Here is a 15,685-nt window from a genome sequence, read left to right as displayed (position 1 = left end):
GACCAAGAGAAATTATTAATATTGTTCACATGATGTCAGTAACACAGATGTGTATCAGTAGGTACACGTTATGTAAAAAAATGGGTAGATGGAGACAAATAATAGTATTTTCTTAATTTTTTTTGACATCTGAAGTGCAACAGCCCAGTGTTACGCTTGTCAAGTTTCATACAGTACTGTTGCAGTTTCACCAAGAAATTGTAAAAGAACATTGCTGTGCGTTTTGGGGTTTGTTTTTTTTTTCCCAGAAGTACAGCTTTTATGACATCATTCATTATTTGGAAAGGTTTGATGTGATCTAGAAGTTATGCTTAAAGGTATTTCAGCCTGTATTTCCCATCCAGTCCTTTATTTCTTTTTTCTAAAATTTCGTATATCAGTGCTCTATTGTAGGTTACCTGTGAGTCTTTTGTATGGTATTTTTCCTATTCCCTGAACATCAGCTTTCTTTCTTCATTAAAAAAGCAGAAAAGAAGAAAAGTTCTTATGCACAAGTTTTGCTTTCTTTCCTTCTAACAAGGAAACAACAAAACAAAAAATAAACCAAAATCAGAAGTCTTCTTCAAAATAAAGAGTTAATTTTTTGCTATTGGGAAAAGTATGTATGATAGAATAAAGAGTTCCTTTCAGAAATTCTGTAAGAAAGGCACAGAAGTTCAGAATCCCAAAAATAGCAGCCTGAAATTAATGTCATACATTCATGTCACATACTTGAGTGAGAGCATTGATGAGGAGAAAGCTGCCACTCTGCAACTTCATCAAAAGAAATATTTGGTATCTTGCATAATCATAGTTACCTTTATCAGGATGCCTTTAAGCTTCAGTACTACATTAGGTTTAGGATTCAAAATTCACGATTCAATCAGCTCTACTTCTGCTATTCCATCATAATTCTCTGCTATGTAATCTCAGAGGTAAATGCTTTGGACCAGATAAACAGCCAACAGTCTATAACCATGAGAGGCAGGTGCACTAACTTTTCTCCAGAGCATGCTTCCAAGCTAAAATGATGTATCCTCTGGAGAAAGATGGAAAAAATGACATTTTTAACACTGGGATGTTTGATGCCTCTCAATTACTCTGCTTTTGTACAGGGCATTTTTTTTTCCAAAGGTGTATGGCATGTATTTTAAGCAGTGTTTATAAATTGTGTCTTTTTCTTTGGTCAAACAGGTATGCAAACAAAGGGAGAGACAGAGAGTGGATTTCTGCAATTACACATTGTGTGTGTACACTTCAGAAAAACTGGCTGTGGTTAGTGGACTTAGCATCCTAGATATTATAAAAATTTATCCTTGCTTGTATGGTTATAGACATCCCATTGCTACTCTTTCTTCCTCAACAGTGACATCTGCACTCATTATCACTGAAATAACAGCTCTTAAATCTCCTTTTAGAGTATGCTGTAGATTCAGGAGGGTACAAATGATTGCAGAAACCACAGCAGAACAGTATTTCCTTAGCATATGATATAAGCCAGCTGGAACTAAAACTTTACAAAAATCATACAAAAATAATAGAGGTATGTTTGTTACCTACTTCAGCAATCAGAGGGAGCAGATTTCATAACTAAGTATGCTCAAAAGTTGAGTTGACTAAATGAATTACTAAACTTTACAAAACCATGTCAGAATCAAGAGAAGGTTTTGCATTCTTCTCTGTACAGTCTAGCATTGCAACTAAAGCACTGCTTTAACGGTACTATCTTCCATGACAGGAGAAAGAGAAACTTTTTTTTTTTATCTTGTTCATTACACCCACAATTTTCATACAGAGCACAGTCTTGCCATGGTCTTGAGGGGTTTTAATGAAAGAAGCACTGACTCATTTTGTGTAAGCCGTTCATGACTCCTTCTTTAGAGACATCTCTCTCAATAGATATTCATATTTTAAAGTAATGCCATATCTCAAAGTATTTTGACAGAATGAGTAAATATTACATTATCTGTATAACAGGAACAAAAATAGCGGCACAGAAATTACTTGCAATAAAATTCAATTAACGGAGAAAGCTGGAAGTAGAATTTAGACCGACCATACCTCTCATCAGGTATCTAAGGATTAAGACATACAGGTATTGCATTGATCTTTTCTATTCCTGCAAATTTCAATTTTCACATGGTAATGCTGGCCATATTTCCTACACATTCCACTCTACTTCATGGGTTGTCATGAGAACTCATGCTTCTGGGAATAAATTGAATATTGATATTAGCCACTAAATTATGATTCTTGGAGTGGTAATTATTTAAATCCCTTTTCTGTCCTACTTATACCACAGGTCCACCGTTTAGAAAGCACAACAAAATTCTGAGGGAGTCTCCTGAAGCTTTCTTCACTAATTATTTATATTTATCATTTAACTACTACTACTTCATTTGGGCACTTCAGCAACCATCCATATGAGTACCACTTTGTTAAAAAGTGTTCTGTCATCCAGAAGTCACTTACACTTTCATGAAATAGCCACATATTTTTCTTAGACAGTTTTGTGGTACAAACAGAAACTACTCCCCAGTGAAAACCAGCTTCAGGTTTGAACCATCTACTGTGCAGCTGTTAACCTGACGAACAGCGAGAGAGAACTCACACATGACTTAACATAGGTCATAAAGCAAGCTCCATTTTATATCACCAAACGAGAAACTTATATACTGTTACAGATGTTTCTAATTATAGCCACACACGTATCTGCAGTTTGTTCTCACATATTCAGGGATCCTCCTGGTGACTCCCTTATATTTTTCTCATAACACTTTTGACTCCCTATCTTTTCTCATGACATTTTTCTCACAGATCAGAAGCACGGCTGTGGTTCCTAGGTGTTAGTTTCTCATGACAGCTTGTTAGGATTTTTACTGAGGCCTGACTATGCTGAGACTTTGTTCAGGCCTGCTCAACTAACACAAGTTTTGCTGGAAAACTGTGTTTTCCAACATTAACCTGGTAACAGAATTAGTCTCCTGAGTAAGCAGAGTCCTCTCAAAAGGAAAATAATAATATGTAGAGGAATTCTTCACCTTTTATTTGAGAAAGAGCAAGTGTGTCCATGAATGCACACATGAGGTTTCATGCTTTGAAAGAAAAAGAAGTGGAGAATAATTCCTATCTGGAATAGAGAAAACAGTTTCAAAAGACTCTTCAAAGAGTCTCAGCTAATCCTGCAGGAGACTCAAGAAGTGGGAGATGAATCTGGGGAATAAAAAGAAGGTCTTTAATTAAACTCCTCAAGCTCTGTGTATGTATGTGCATGTTACATATGTCTACTGCTAGAATTATTTGCTCACTTCCTGATGGGTGTTGCTGTATTGCGCATTTCAAGTTCCCTTCCAAAAGTAAGTTGAGACCTAAAAAATGCGATGAAGAAATAAACAGGAGAGACAGAAAGGCATTTGGTTGAAATACCTACTTGAACTTCTAGTCCCTCTTCACTGAATAGGCAGCCCACAAGAATTAGCTATACTGGAAGTCTGCTTTTGGTAACACACTCACAAAAGTAACCATGCCAGAATTCATCCAGTGACAGAAAATGTAACCTAGTAAGGACTAGAGAAACTTAAAGCTCAGTATGTTCATACTGAAGCACTGCAATAGGCAGAATGCATGATAAAGATTCACTGACAGTGATAAATAAAAAAAAATCATTTTTAGTAACATGCTTTCATGACCCTGATACCTTTTTGTTTTTTTTATTCTGGCTGATCTGTAATCTCATAATGGACTGAAAGAGTAACATTGTTTGAAAGTTTGCAGCACAAAATTGTGCTGCATCAAGTAAATTGTTGTTTTGGTAGTTCTGTGAATAGAAGGTGATGATTAAACCTGAAGAGCACTCTTTTGGCTACCAAGCAGTAGTATAGTAAATAATATGGGAAGGACATAAAATTAAAATCCTTGATATTTCAGCAGTTCTGAATGCCTTCAGTGTTCCTTAGTTTTAACAACAAGTCTCACAATGTTTCAGTCTTTCTTGGAATTACTACAGCACATAATGTATGAAACATATATATATGTATGTATGTATGTGTGTGTGTGTGTAGATACAGAGGTACATATTAAAATGAGAGGGACAGGAACATAGCACACATGTGAGAAACCTAGAGAGAAAGAGTAGTATTTAGTTGCAACTGGGGGAAAACTAGTAATTAAGTAGAAACAGCTTGTGGAGGAAAGGAGCTCTTGCCTCGGGAGACAAGCTGCCCTACTTTCTTTTCTCACATTGTACAATCTATGAATCTTTTACTTGCTTTAAGCCTCTGTTTTATCTTAAACTGTTCAAAGCATGTCAGACCCTGCTGAGCCTGAAAGTAGCAGGAACCCAGCTACTGGTTACCTCCAGTCCAGGTGATCACTATTGCTTGACTGAAATCATAATGATAGTCCCAGAACAGCTGGCAGATTGTTACAATATGTGGTCTTTTACTGCTTCCAGTTGAAATCCAGAAACTGAGTTGACTTTTTTTAATTGTCTGTAGAGGTAGAGGTGATTACTTACGTCTTGAGCCACTCTGATATCAGCACATAAAGATAGTTTTTCACCCTATGTTATTAACAGCTATTTTGTGTATGGACAGGGTCAAGCAGTTGCACTGTCTGTAGCTGTCAACTCTGTTCAGTCTGTGAACTGTCTTTGAATATACCCTTTAAAAATCCTATCTATTTTTGTTCCATTGCACTGCTAAGAATTAGCTTTAAAACACACTGTTGTTGCTACACTTTGGCATGATAAAATGCAGGGATAAGGTGAGTGTGGCTACATTCATATCTCTAAAAATAGGATTCCACTGGAATTTCTACAGTCATTTCATTCTAGTACATGTTAACTTGTGATAAAAATTGATATACCTCGGTTCTTTGTGAACAAGCAAAATAAAGCAGAAGAGGAATTTCAGACTGTTTATGCTAAGTCTGTATCATAAAATAATGTGCTCATGTACTGCATTTCATACTCAAAATTTTACCATTTGTATTACAATCAGAAGTGGCATGTAAGTAGGTGGTATATGAGATTGTTAGGTTAAAATTCATCTGAATGCACCTGAACCTGCATTTTGCCATTCTCAGGAGGAAGCTGTAACACTATTCTTCACTGCTGTTAGCTCTTGTGAGATAACTCTTTCTCTTTTGATAACTGAGGGGGAATGTACCACTGATGCTAGGCACAGCTGTTTATTTTGACAGGTTTTATTTTGATTTTGTACTGGTGAGAATATTTGTAGGGAGATTTTGTTGATGTCCTGTTAACTAATAACAACCAGATTTGAAGGTAAAAGTTAGAGAATTTGTGTATCCATGAAGGTCTGGAAAACTCATCCAGAATGAGTATTTCAATTCTTCCCACTATTCTGAAGTCACAAAAGGTGGGATGTATATTGGCATTAGTTATGCACAACAGAAACTTATTTTTGCAGGGAGAATCATTTTCCAAAGTCTCCCAAAAAATATCAGGAATGCCATTTTGGGTCTTTGCTTACCATATTGGCTTACCATAAAGCCTTCAACCCTAGTCCTGTTAGGAGGTATTCTCTACAACATCAGTGATTTTATTTTTCATAAAATTTTATTGTGTTGTTGGCACACTGACTCGTTATACTGTGCAAACAAGAGAAATGGTTTCCTCTCCAATTTATGCTACAAGATCATGCAACAGTAGAGATGTACTACCTTGAAATATTTACCTTGACTTAGGAAAAAAATGCCAGTCATGTGGTCTTTTTGGACTATTTTAAGTGCATAGGAACTTAATATGAATTGTGTTACTTGCTGTAATGTATTTCTTTGCTGTTATTATGCTCATTCTTGGCCAATTTAAATGCCAGATGATTTCTGAATTTTTGGAATTTGTTAGTCCCATGAATCCTTATCATGATGCTGTGGTAGGCTTTAGGGCATATAAGGATGCTGGGACTGAAAATACATTGGATAAAAAGGCTTTATTTCCTCTTGACTAAATACAAATTAATTACATTGTCGAAATTGCAATCTGAACATATGTTTCAGAGATGTGGTGAGAAACTTGGACAGAATTGCCTAAGATAGGGAAATTGTGTACAAACCACTGTTCAGTTGTTTACATTAGTTAGGGGACTTTATCATATATTATTAAAGTATTTTTAAAAACAGAAGGGCAGTTGAGGCATTTTTGTGTCCTTCATAAAAGCACTCTTTATAGAAGTAGCTCCAAAGTAATTCATGGTCCCTGCATATTACATTATGATGGGGCCTGGTTTGTGCTGAGGGCCATCATTTGAAAGGGCTCACTCATCACCTTCTGAGTGATCTGCTGCAGGATAGCATCAACAATATTTTGGATGATTTCTCAAAAAATGCAACGTGGTTGCTAGCAATAGATAGGGGAAGAGAAACAGATTTTCCAAGTGCAAACTACACAACCTGAAAGCTTGGGGTACATAGGCGCACATATTTTTATTCAGTCACAGGTTTTTCAGTGCCTTGCTTCTCCGCTATAAAAAGGGAACAATTATATCCTTACTTCATGAAAGCATAGCGAAACTATTTCAGTTTTCAGGGTATTTTGAACAAATACTGATGATACTGCTCTCCTTATTAGATAGCTAGGTCTGCCAATGGGCTGATGAAAGAAGTGATGATAAATGAAGATGACAAGCTACAGATCATTGTAAAAGAAATGAACTTCAGCAGATGAAAAATTCTGTATTATGCAATATTGCTTGTCCAGATTTGTGGTAGCTGCTGTAATTGTTTCACTGCAGGAAGTGGTATCAATGACATGGATAACAAGGCACAATTTTCAAACAGTTTTTTTAAAATATATATTTTGCTGAGCAGAAATGTAAAATAAAAATCTGTATTTTAAAATATTCATTTATTTTTCTTTCTTTCTTACAGCTTGTGGCCAATGCAATCCTTTTTGTCAGTGTAAATTTGTATGGGGTCTTTGTGAGGATTTTGACAGAAAGGGCTCAGAGGAAGGCGTTCCTTCAGGCCAGGAACTGCATTGAGGACAGGCTGAGGCTGGAGGATGAAAATGAAAAACAGGTCAGTTTCTAAGCCTTATTTATTTTTCTCTGTTTCTCCTGAGATGACTGTAGTTATGTGAACCACAGGTTAGGATACTGTTGCCAAATGTATGCGAGGGCATGTGTGCATTTCCATTGCTAAGGAAGTGCTGCCTTCCCCCCAGCTGCTTCAGTTCTTCCTCCCCGGTGCATGCTAACTCTTAAGCCTTCATCTGCAGCACTCAGAGAAGGTGCAGGCTGGCCCCAAAGCCACTGTGAGCTCCAGTGCCAGAAGGGATCTATTCTAGGGCTGAGTCAAAGCTAACGTACTACTGTAATACAAGATTGTGGTTATTTATCTGCATGGATGTTTTTGGGTGGGTGTTAGATGCACTGTAAATACTTCTTGCTGAGTGTGCTATAACCTGTTTGCTTTCATGACACCTATAAAAAAGTCAACTTTTTGGGCACAAGGAGCTGCACTGATAACTGCATAAGTATAATTGATAACAAGAATTTATATATTTTTGTTATTCTTCTTATTGTGCAACTAATAAGAAGAATAACTGTGATAGAAATCAATATCTCTTCTCAAAAATCACCTCAGTTATTTGATGGTTTATTTCACACAATTTCATCAAACAGTCTTCAAAGCATATTTGAAAACAATAGGAAAAAAAACCTGCTGTATTGTGGATCTTGCTGTTGTTACTCACAGGTCTGAGGCTTAAACCTACTATGATCTGTTGGTCTGTAAGGTTTGGACTAGCTTTTTCTTTCTGTATAGGTGATAACAAAGGGTCACAGTAGAATACCTAGACTGAACTCTGTGACATGGTGGTTACTTATGCCAGACAAGATGTAAGGGTCCTCAAAGCTTGTGTACCTCACACAATTTTACCTCCCCTCATCTGTAATTTCTCTAGGAAGTCTATTTCGTGTGTGTGTAACAATGCAGGTCCCGAAGTACTTTGTGTTATGAATTAAGTGAATGTGTTTTTATGACCTGAACATACTCCATAATAAGTAGATGTTTCTTTGAATAACTGCATATCTTTGCTGGCTGTGTAAAAATGGTATTAGGATCAAAGCCTTTAGATTTACTTGTGGTCTTTTGTAATCCAAAGCTGCAGATTTGTTAAAGGCATAAATGTGCCTTAAGTGAATTTCCATGGGATTTAGACAAGCCTGCCATTTGTGCCTTTGAAAACCTACTTCTGGGATCCAACATGAAAACAAAATTGATTTTTGTGTTTCTTTTGTTAGCACATTAGCAATCTGTCTCATTTTATATATTATCCATGCATATAGAAACACAACAAAAGCAAAAACATTGCACATAAATTCCATTATTGTTGATAGTATACCTAGATAATACTGCAGATGTTTTTCCAATGCAGTGTACAGGTCAGTAAAGAGAATAAACTTTTCTCCCACACTTGTGAAATTAACTTTATGCATTACAATGTAAAACTCAATGCAGTAGTGAAATATGCCAATTAGCTGTCAGAACTACCACCAAAATACTTTTTGTGGCTGTTCTCACACAATATTAGCATACCTCTAAAACCAGAATGAGAACTAAGACATGATTACAGGCTACAAAATTATTCTGCAATTACTGTGGTACAACATACCCTGAGTTTTCAGCTGGCAACACTGAAAAGTGTTTTGAGAGGAGAAGAAACACTACAGACCTAGTTCAATTTTTGTGATAATTTCTGTATTTTTGGTCTCTAAAGTATCAACATTACATGTTGAAAAGGATTGAATGTTTTCATCAGACTTTCTTGTCTTATCCAAGTGCTCTGCCCTAAAAAACATAGCCCTTTAACACTGAGAATTGTAAACCAAAATGCTAAAACCTTTCCTTGATATTTCTGTGCAAGTCTCTGACTGGAAAGGAAAGAATATGCTCTTGGCTTTTGAACATACACAGCTTTCTGTAGTTAAAGTGTTGACTGTGTGAGACAGATACCGCAGCTGAAACTGTAAGTGAGGTTTCTTCCTCTGTGTCCTGCTTACAGTGAATTCTCCTCGTAGGATGCATTTGTATTGATAGTCCCACAAGATATTTTTGATAAAACTATTTTTATGAGCAAGAGTAAATAGCTCCTGTTGTAGCATTTTTGGACTCATGCAAGTAGGCTTTGAAAGTGTTGCTGGGGAGAAGGGGAGCAGACAGAATCTGTTTGTTTTAAAATTCGGTGTAATGCTGTCTTGCATGGGAGAGAGGAGTTTTATGTGCTTTTGCAGTTTGACAGGCTTTAAGACAGCTAGTTCCCCAAGACTTAGTCCCGTTCGCAAGATTCTTTGATATCTGGCCGATTTGTCTAAAAATACCATTTATTTGACACAGAACATAACAAACATACAAACATAGAACAGATTGACACACATAGACATACAATGAATACATAATTGCAACACTATGGTAGCTAAAAATGCAATTATGGGGTAAAACCTTGCTTGAACTATAAAGATAGTTAAAAACGCAAGAAATGCTTGCTTGAACGATAATGCAAGTTAAGAAATGCTTGCTTGAGCTAGCTGAAATGCAAGTTAAGAAAGCTATCTATAAGTTAGCCGGAATAATACAATTTAGGAAACTCAAATGATCTTACCAAATCCATATTTGGAGCTGGAATACATTAAGATTTCTTCACTCAATCCCAGGGAAGTAACCGCAGGACTGCGTCCAGACCTGGGGAGAAGGCATTTCTTCACGCTTCTATATCCATGTAGAAAGCTTCTGGCTTTCTGAGATTTCGTGAGCTTTTTATAGGATAAAAGTGTGTATTTGTAGTCAGTGAAAATTTGCTCACATTCTCTCTACACTCCACAGGGGAGTGTCTTTTCAGACTTTCAGTCGCCAGCACCAGGTAGCTGTTGATTTAGGCTATCAACCTAATCTGAGCCATCCATTTCCTGGGACCGTCAGGGAGAGAGAGAAGGCGGAGGGGGGTGTCCTGCCACAAATGCTCTTCCTGGGATCTGTTCTCTATGGTCACAATGAACTGTCCTTGATGGTGGCATCATCCATTTGTTACATTGCTGAATATTAGACTGCAATTCCAATAGAAGCAAAGGCCAAGAACCAAATAAGTTTTAGATAATGAGCAGATAATTATAATCATTCACTTCAGATAAGCTTCTTCTCTTGTTATCTGTGAATCTCAGCAGCAAGCCATCCTCTGCAGAGCAAACAACTGAGAATAATTATTGTGACATGGATCCTGTTCCCTGGAATTTTGTTTTTTTCTGTTCCTGCTCAGTCAGAGCATGTGAGCACTTCTTCTCTCTCCCACTGCACCATCTCTCTCTGTCCACTTCCTTAATTCCAGATCATCCTTTGTCCATACAGCATTAAAGTACTGTCACCCTGACTGACTCCTGGTGTTAGACATCCCAGCTAGTCTTCCAGGCAATACTTTACCCATCCCAAGTAAGAAAGAAAGGAGCAAGTAAGAAAGAAGGGAAGTACTTCTGAGACCATCTTAACTTGAAAAGCAACAATTGTCTTTAAAGACCTGTAGACTCCCATTTTCTGAGTGTCTCTTTCAGCATGAGTATAGTTTTGTTGTCCCCACAGTTTTATGGTCATCACTCTAACTAGGTACTAATTAATATTCTAATTAGGCACTGCTTGAAACAGAGCTTCCTTTCATTTGTCATAGACTTCTTGTCTGATGAATTGTGTGTGTGCTCTCTAGCACAAAAACAAGATTTTGTGACACGGGTAATCATCCTACAGCAGCCTCTTCCATGCCACTCAAAACACTGTAGACTTTTAGAACCCTGCTCATCTCTCTTTCCAAGCTGAAGAGACGTAGTGTCTTTGGTCTTCTGCCAACCAATCTTGCCAACCTTGTAATGAATTTTAATCACATTACCTCCATTCCTTGCCCTGACAATAAGAATATTTTTTTGCCTACTCGTGCATTGAATTCGGGGATAAAGCATATAATTTACCTTGGTAAGATGCACTTGCTACAGCACAGGTTTATGTGAAAAGTGCCTGTTGCTTTCATATAAGGAAGGCCAGAAAAGCACTTGACTTAATGCAAAACTTCAAAGCCCACAAAACCACCTTAGATATATTTACTGATTATTTAATTGCATAAACATGTGCAAATGTGGTTGCAAAATAAAGACCATCTTTCAAGCTACTTGTTTAGATCTTTCCTTCCTAAATGTTACTTTTGTACTTCTTCACAATTAGAAATGATGGTGGAAAATCAACTGGAGAATAGCAAAGTCTCCAGAATGGGGGATATGCTGTCTTAAAAACAAATTGTGAAATCACATCTCGTTTTTAAAACCATGGGGAGGGGAGAAATGTATTTATTGGTGGCACCTGTCTTTCATAAAATAGTTTTGTACATCTCTAAAATGCATGAAATTTATATTTATTTAACATAAGGAACTGAAAGAAGCACTTTAAAATGGTCTGGGAGTTAGGAAAGGGGACTGAGACAGCCAGCTCTGTGTCTAGCTTCAGGACCAGAAGCCTGCCACTCCAACTAGATTAATAAGCTTTGCTGAGAGAGAGGATTGTTCAACACCATGCTATTGCAGTACCACTGGCTCTGGGACACAGACTAGCACTTTGGTGGTGCTCTGCAGTGCTTCCATACATGTTCACCAGATCATGTGCAGCTAGCTAAATTTTCCTTATGCAGTGCTGAATTGTGTGTGCATATGTCTGCATGCATATGTGTGTGCATCCCGAGTGTCTTCTGCAATTTAGGGCAATGTCCTTAACATTGCATGTATTAACTGACACCTCTGAGTCAGAGATTTGATTAATAACTATTCATAGAAATGAAAAAGGCGTCAACGACAGATAGCATGGATCTCAGTGTACAATACTTTGAACTGCTGCTTAGGGTGTCTTGCGTTCAAATTCCCTGCTGGATCCAGATTCCCCTTTAAAACAGTTTAATCTAGACATTACACATTTTTGATACATGTATTATTTCCTGTATCTTTAAGTAAAAAGAAGACACCTACAGAAGCCCTACAGTGGTTTTGTCTGTTGTGTTTAATTTCAAGCACTTATGAAGAAAGGGAAAAAATTACATTAATTTCGAATAAAACAAACTATATTGGACTTTGTTTTGGTAATGTATAACAGTTTGCTAAGGTTTTGATCCTTGCAATTCAGCAGCGAAACTGAGGAATTAGTTATTTGCACAGCCCCAGGCAGAAGTAATTGCTGGAGTGCCTGACAACATGCTTATCAGGTTCTCCTCATGTTTCTCATATTTTTTATTCTCAGAATCTTGCATTTTTTTTATTGCAGTGCAGAAGACTATATGAAATTTATCATTAAAATACAGGCCTTGTTTCCATAACCATTCATACAGGCTGAGTGCATTAGCACATCACCCCGCAGCAAAAATTTCACCTGGATCATGTGTGGATGCAAAAGCATGTTCTTGACAAATTATCTAGTGTGCAACAGGGAAGCGATACTGATTTTGGGCAAATTGCAGGGTGTGTGATAATATCTGATCCTCTGCAAAAGCTAGCCAGTATGATCTTTGAGAAACATAGGTGGACTAACTAATTTTAGCTGACAGCTTGTACTGCATTGTTGCTGTGTTCTACAGCAGGGCAGCTTAAAATTGTATCTATTCTGTCATCAAATTGCAGTTTCACACAGGACATTCCATCTTCGAAAATCTATTTATTCTTTACTAGGATCAGGAAAAACAGAAAATAAGGAGTGTTGCAATTTCAGGCTGCCAGTTTGAACTACTGGACTTCAGGCCTGCTTGTGCAGGCTGACCACCAGTGCCTCTTAGCCAAGTAGCAACATCAGAGATTGGAACTTGTCTTGCTGTCTGCTTCATTTGCCCCATTTGGCTGCTTAGATTCTTACACAGAAAAGAAATGAACTGTTGGCTACCTTTACCCTTCTACATGGCATCCCTGGTCAATCCTCCACCTTTCTCAGGGAAAAAGACACATGGAGACACATTTCTCTCTCTCACACAGCAGTAATTGCCAAGAAGCTTTCTACTGACCAGCACCTGTTAGTCTCCAGTCCTGCAGTAGTCGTGCATGTGTCCATCCTTCGTAGAGCAAATACCGCTGAAGGCTACTCAGGTGAAATGAAAACATCTAGGTGGAAGGCTTCATCTTCAACCTGAAGTCATTAGGAGTTGCTTGTAATCACTGGACTACAGGAAAGGTATAGCAAACAAAAAACGTGTTTTAATTTTACCGATCTATTGTGCCTCTTGTTATGCAGAATAAACAGCTCATCTGACTGCAGTTAGTGCAAGAAGCGACATTGCTTGGTATGCCACCAGGATTCCTCTTACCTGACTTTGGCCAAGTAAAAGTGAGGCTTGTAATCTGGCCTTTTAACCTACAGGCAGTAATCCCTAGTAGTAAAAGGTACATCCAAGGGTAGTTCAGCCCTTCTATCCTGGACTCCTTCTTAAACGTAAGATGAGGTTTTTCCTTGGCAGCATTTACAAGAGGACACTTCAACTTAGGACTGCACAACTGTAGGATGAGAGATGTACCTTTCTACTAGACTTTCAGTGCTAAAGTGTAGAAACATGCAATAAAGTGGGTAACATACAATAAAAAATACAGTTGTATATCATATAAAGTTCATATCTTTTACTTGCATTGTAATTTTATTACTTTAGCTACATGCCTTTATTCTACAAAATGAAACTTAAGAAAACTTCAAAAGCCATGCATAAGAACAGGCCAGATCGTTACTATACAATTTAGTTTAACTTTATTTCATCCCCTGAAAGCTTTCTGATGTCAGTAAATGTTGTGTTTTAACCCCAGGCAGCAATTAGGCACCACATAGTCCCTCCCTCCCTCCATGGTGGGACTGGGGAGAGAATAGGAAAAGCAAAAGTGAGAAAATTTGTGGGTTGAGATAAAGACACTTTAATAGCTAAAGCAAAAGCTGTGCATGCAAGCAAAACAACGTAAGAAATAAATTCACTGCTTCACAGTGGCAGGCAGGTATTCAGCCATTCCTGGGAAAGTGGAGTTTCCTCACACATAATGGTCACTTGAGAAGACAAATGCTGTGACTCTGAATATCATTTTGTCCCCTTCCTCCTTTTTTCACCAGGTATATGCTGAGCATGGCACCATCTGTTATGGAAAATCCCTTTGATTAGTTGAGGTCAGCTGTCCCGGAGGTGTCCCCTCCCACCTTTTTGTGCACCTAAAGCCTCGCTGGCAGGATGGTGTGAGATGCAGAAAAGCCCTTGGCTCTGAGTAAACTCTGCTCACCAATAACGAAAACATCCCTGTCTTATCAACACTGTTTTCAGCACAAACCCAAAACACAGCCCCCTACTTTGAAGAAAATTAACTCTATGCTTGTAAAAAAAAAAAGCACATTAAATATGTCAATTAAATTGGGTCAGCCACGGTCAGCCATTCCATGTCACAAAGTGTCAAAATTTTATAGATTTATAAAGTTAAATACCTCTTTATCAAGATTCATTATAGATTTATAAAGACAAAAAGAGGGCATATGAACTTTATTTTTCAGTATACATGCAGTCACTTATATTCAGGCTAAGCAAGGAGATATCTTGGACTGTTTGTTGCAGTTCACTTTTTTCTCATAGATGTATGCATGTCATACAGTCATGTCACCCATGTTAAGCTCTTTTACGTAATGGATGCTGGCTTACTTTGAGTAGAGCAGATAAACTTTTGAGTGGGAGAATTGGTCTGCTAGAGAATAGGAAGGCTCTGCAGGGGGATCTGGACGGGCTTCATAGATGGACCAAGGTTCAACAAGGCCAGGTGCCAGGACCTGCCCTTGCAGTGTTACACACTTGGGGCAGAGTGGCTGGAAAGATGCCTGGTGAAAAAGACCTGAGCTTGCTAGTCAGCAGCTGAACACGAGCCAATGTGTGCCCAGGTGGCCAAGAACACCAATGGCATCCTGGCCTGTATCAGTAATAGTGTGGTAAGCAGGTCCAGAAAACTGATTGTCCCCATGTACTCTGTGCTGGTGAGGCCACACTTTACATCCCTTGTCCAGTTTTGGACCCCCCATTACAAAAAAGACATTGAGGTGCTGGAGTGTTTCCAGAGAAGGGCAATTGAGCTGGGGAAAATCTAGAGGGTAAGTCCGATGAGGAATTGTTATGAGAGCTTGGGATTGTTTAGCCTGGGGAAAAGGAGGCTTGGGGAACTGATCTCTAGAACAGCCTTAAAGGAGGTTGTAGCCAGGTGGGGGTCAATCTCTTCCAGGTAACACTTGACGAGAGGACATGGTCTCAAGTTGCACCAGGGGATTTCAGGTTGGGCATCAGGAAGAATTTCTTCATGGAAATGGTTGTCAAGCATCGGGCTGCCCAGGGAGATGGCAGGGTTGCCGTCATTGGAGGTATTCAAAAAAAGCAACTGCATGTGGCACTCAGTGCCAAGTTGACAAGGTAGTGTCTGGCCAAAGGTTGGACTTGATGATCTCAGAGGTTTCTTCCAACCTAAATGATTCTGTGATAAATTGATAACTTAAACGTTAGCGGTTATATAATTCTAAACCTATTAATACTTTGGCTGTTCGGTGTTTTGGAATAAATAATGGGAAATTTATAATGTGTTTTCTTTCAAGCAACTGTCAATCAAATATGCTACTGTTTGACTGAATTTTTCAGTTTGTTTTTCCTACTTGGGTTGTGTGTTTTCCATTAGAGAGA

At 38.1% G+C, this 15,685-nt stretch overlaps 1 protein-coding gene across 2 annotated transcripts in view; it reads left to right on the top strand.

Annotated features, from left to right (window-relative positions):
- The window catches only part of ADCY1 (adenylate cyclase 1), a 170,259-nt gene that overhangs the window by 34,960 nt on the left and 119,614 nt on the right, over positions 1-15,685 (top strand). For both annotated transcript variants that reach the window (XM_085051677.1, XM_085051674.1), the window contains exon 2: positions 6,871-7,020. In XM_085051677.1, coding sequence (XP_084907803.1) covers positions 6,871-7,020 — 150 coding nt within the window. The remainder of the gene's footprint in view (positions 1-6,870; positions 7,021-15,685) is intronic.

Source organism: Lichenostomus cassidix, chromosome 2 (genome assembly GCF_008360975.1).
Source record: "Lichenostomus cassidix isolate B80296 chromosome 2, HeHo_3.0, whole genome shotgun sequence".
Classification (NCBI taxonomy): domain Eukaryota; kingdom Metazoa; phylum Chordata; class Aves; order Passeriformes; family Meliphagidae; genus Lichenostomus; species Lichenostomus cassidix.
Note: the sequence above shows the minus strand (reverse complement) of the source record. Positions and strands in the feature narration are given on the sequence as shown.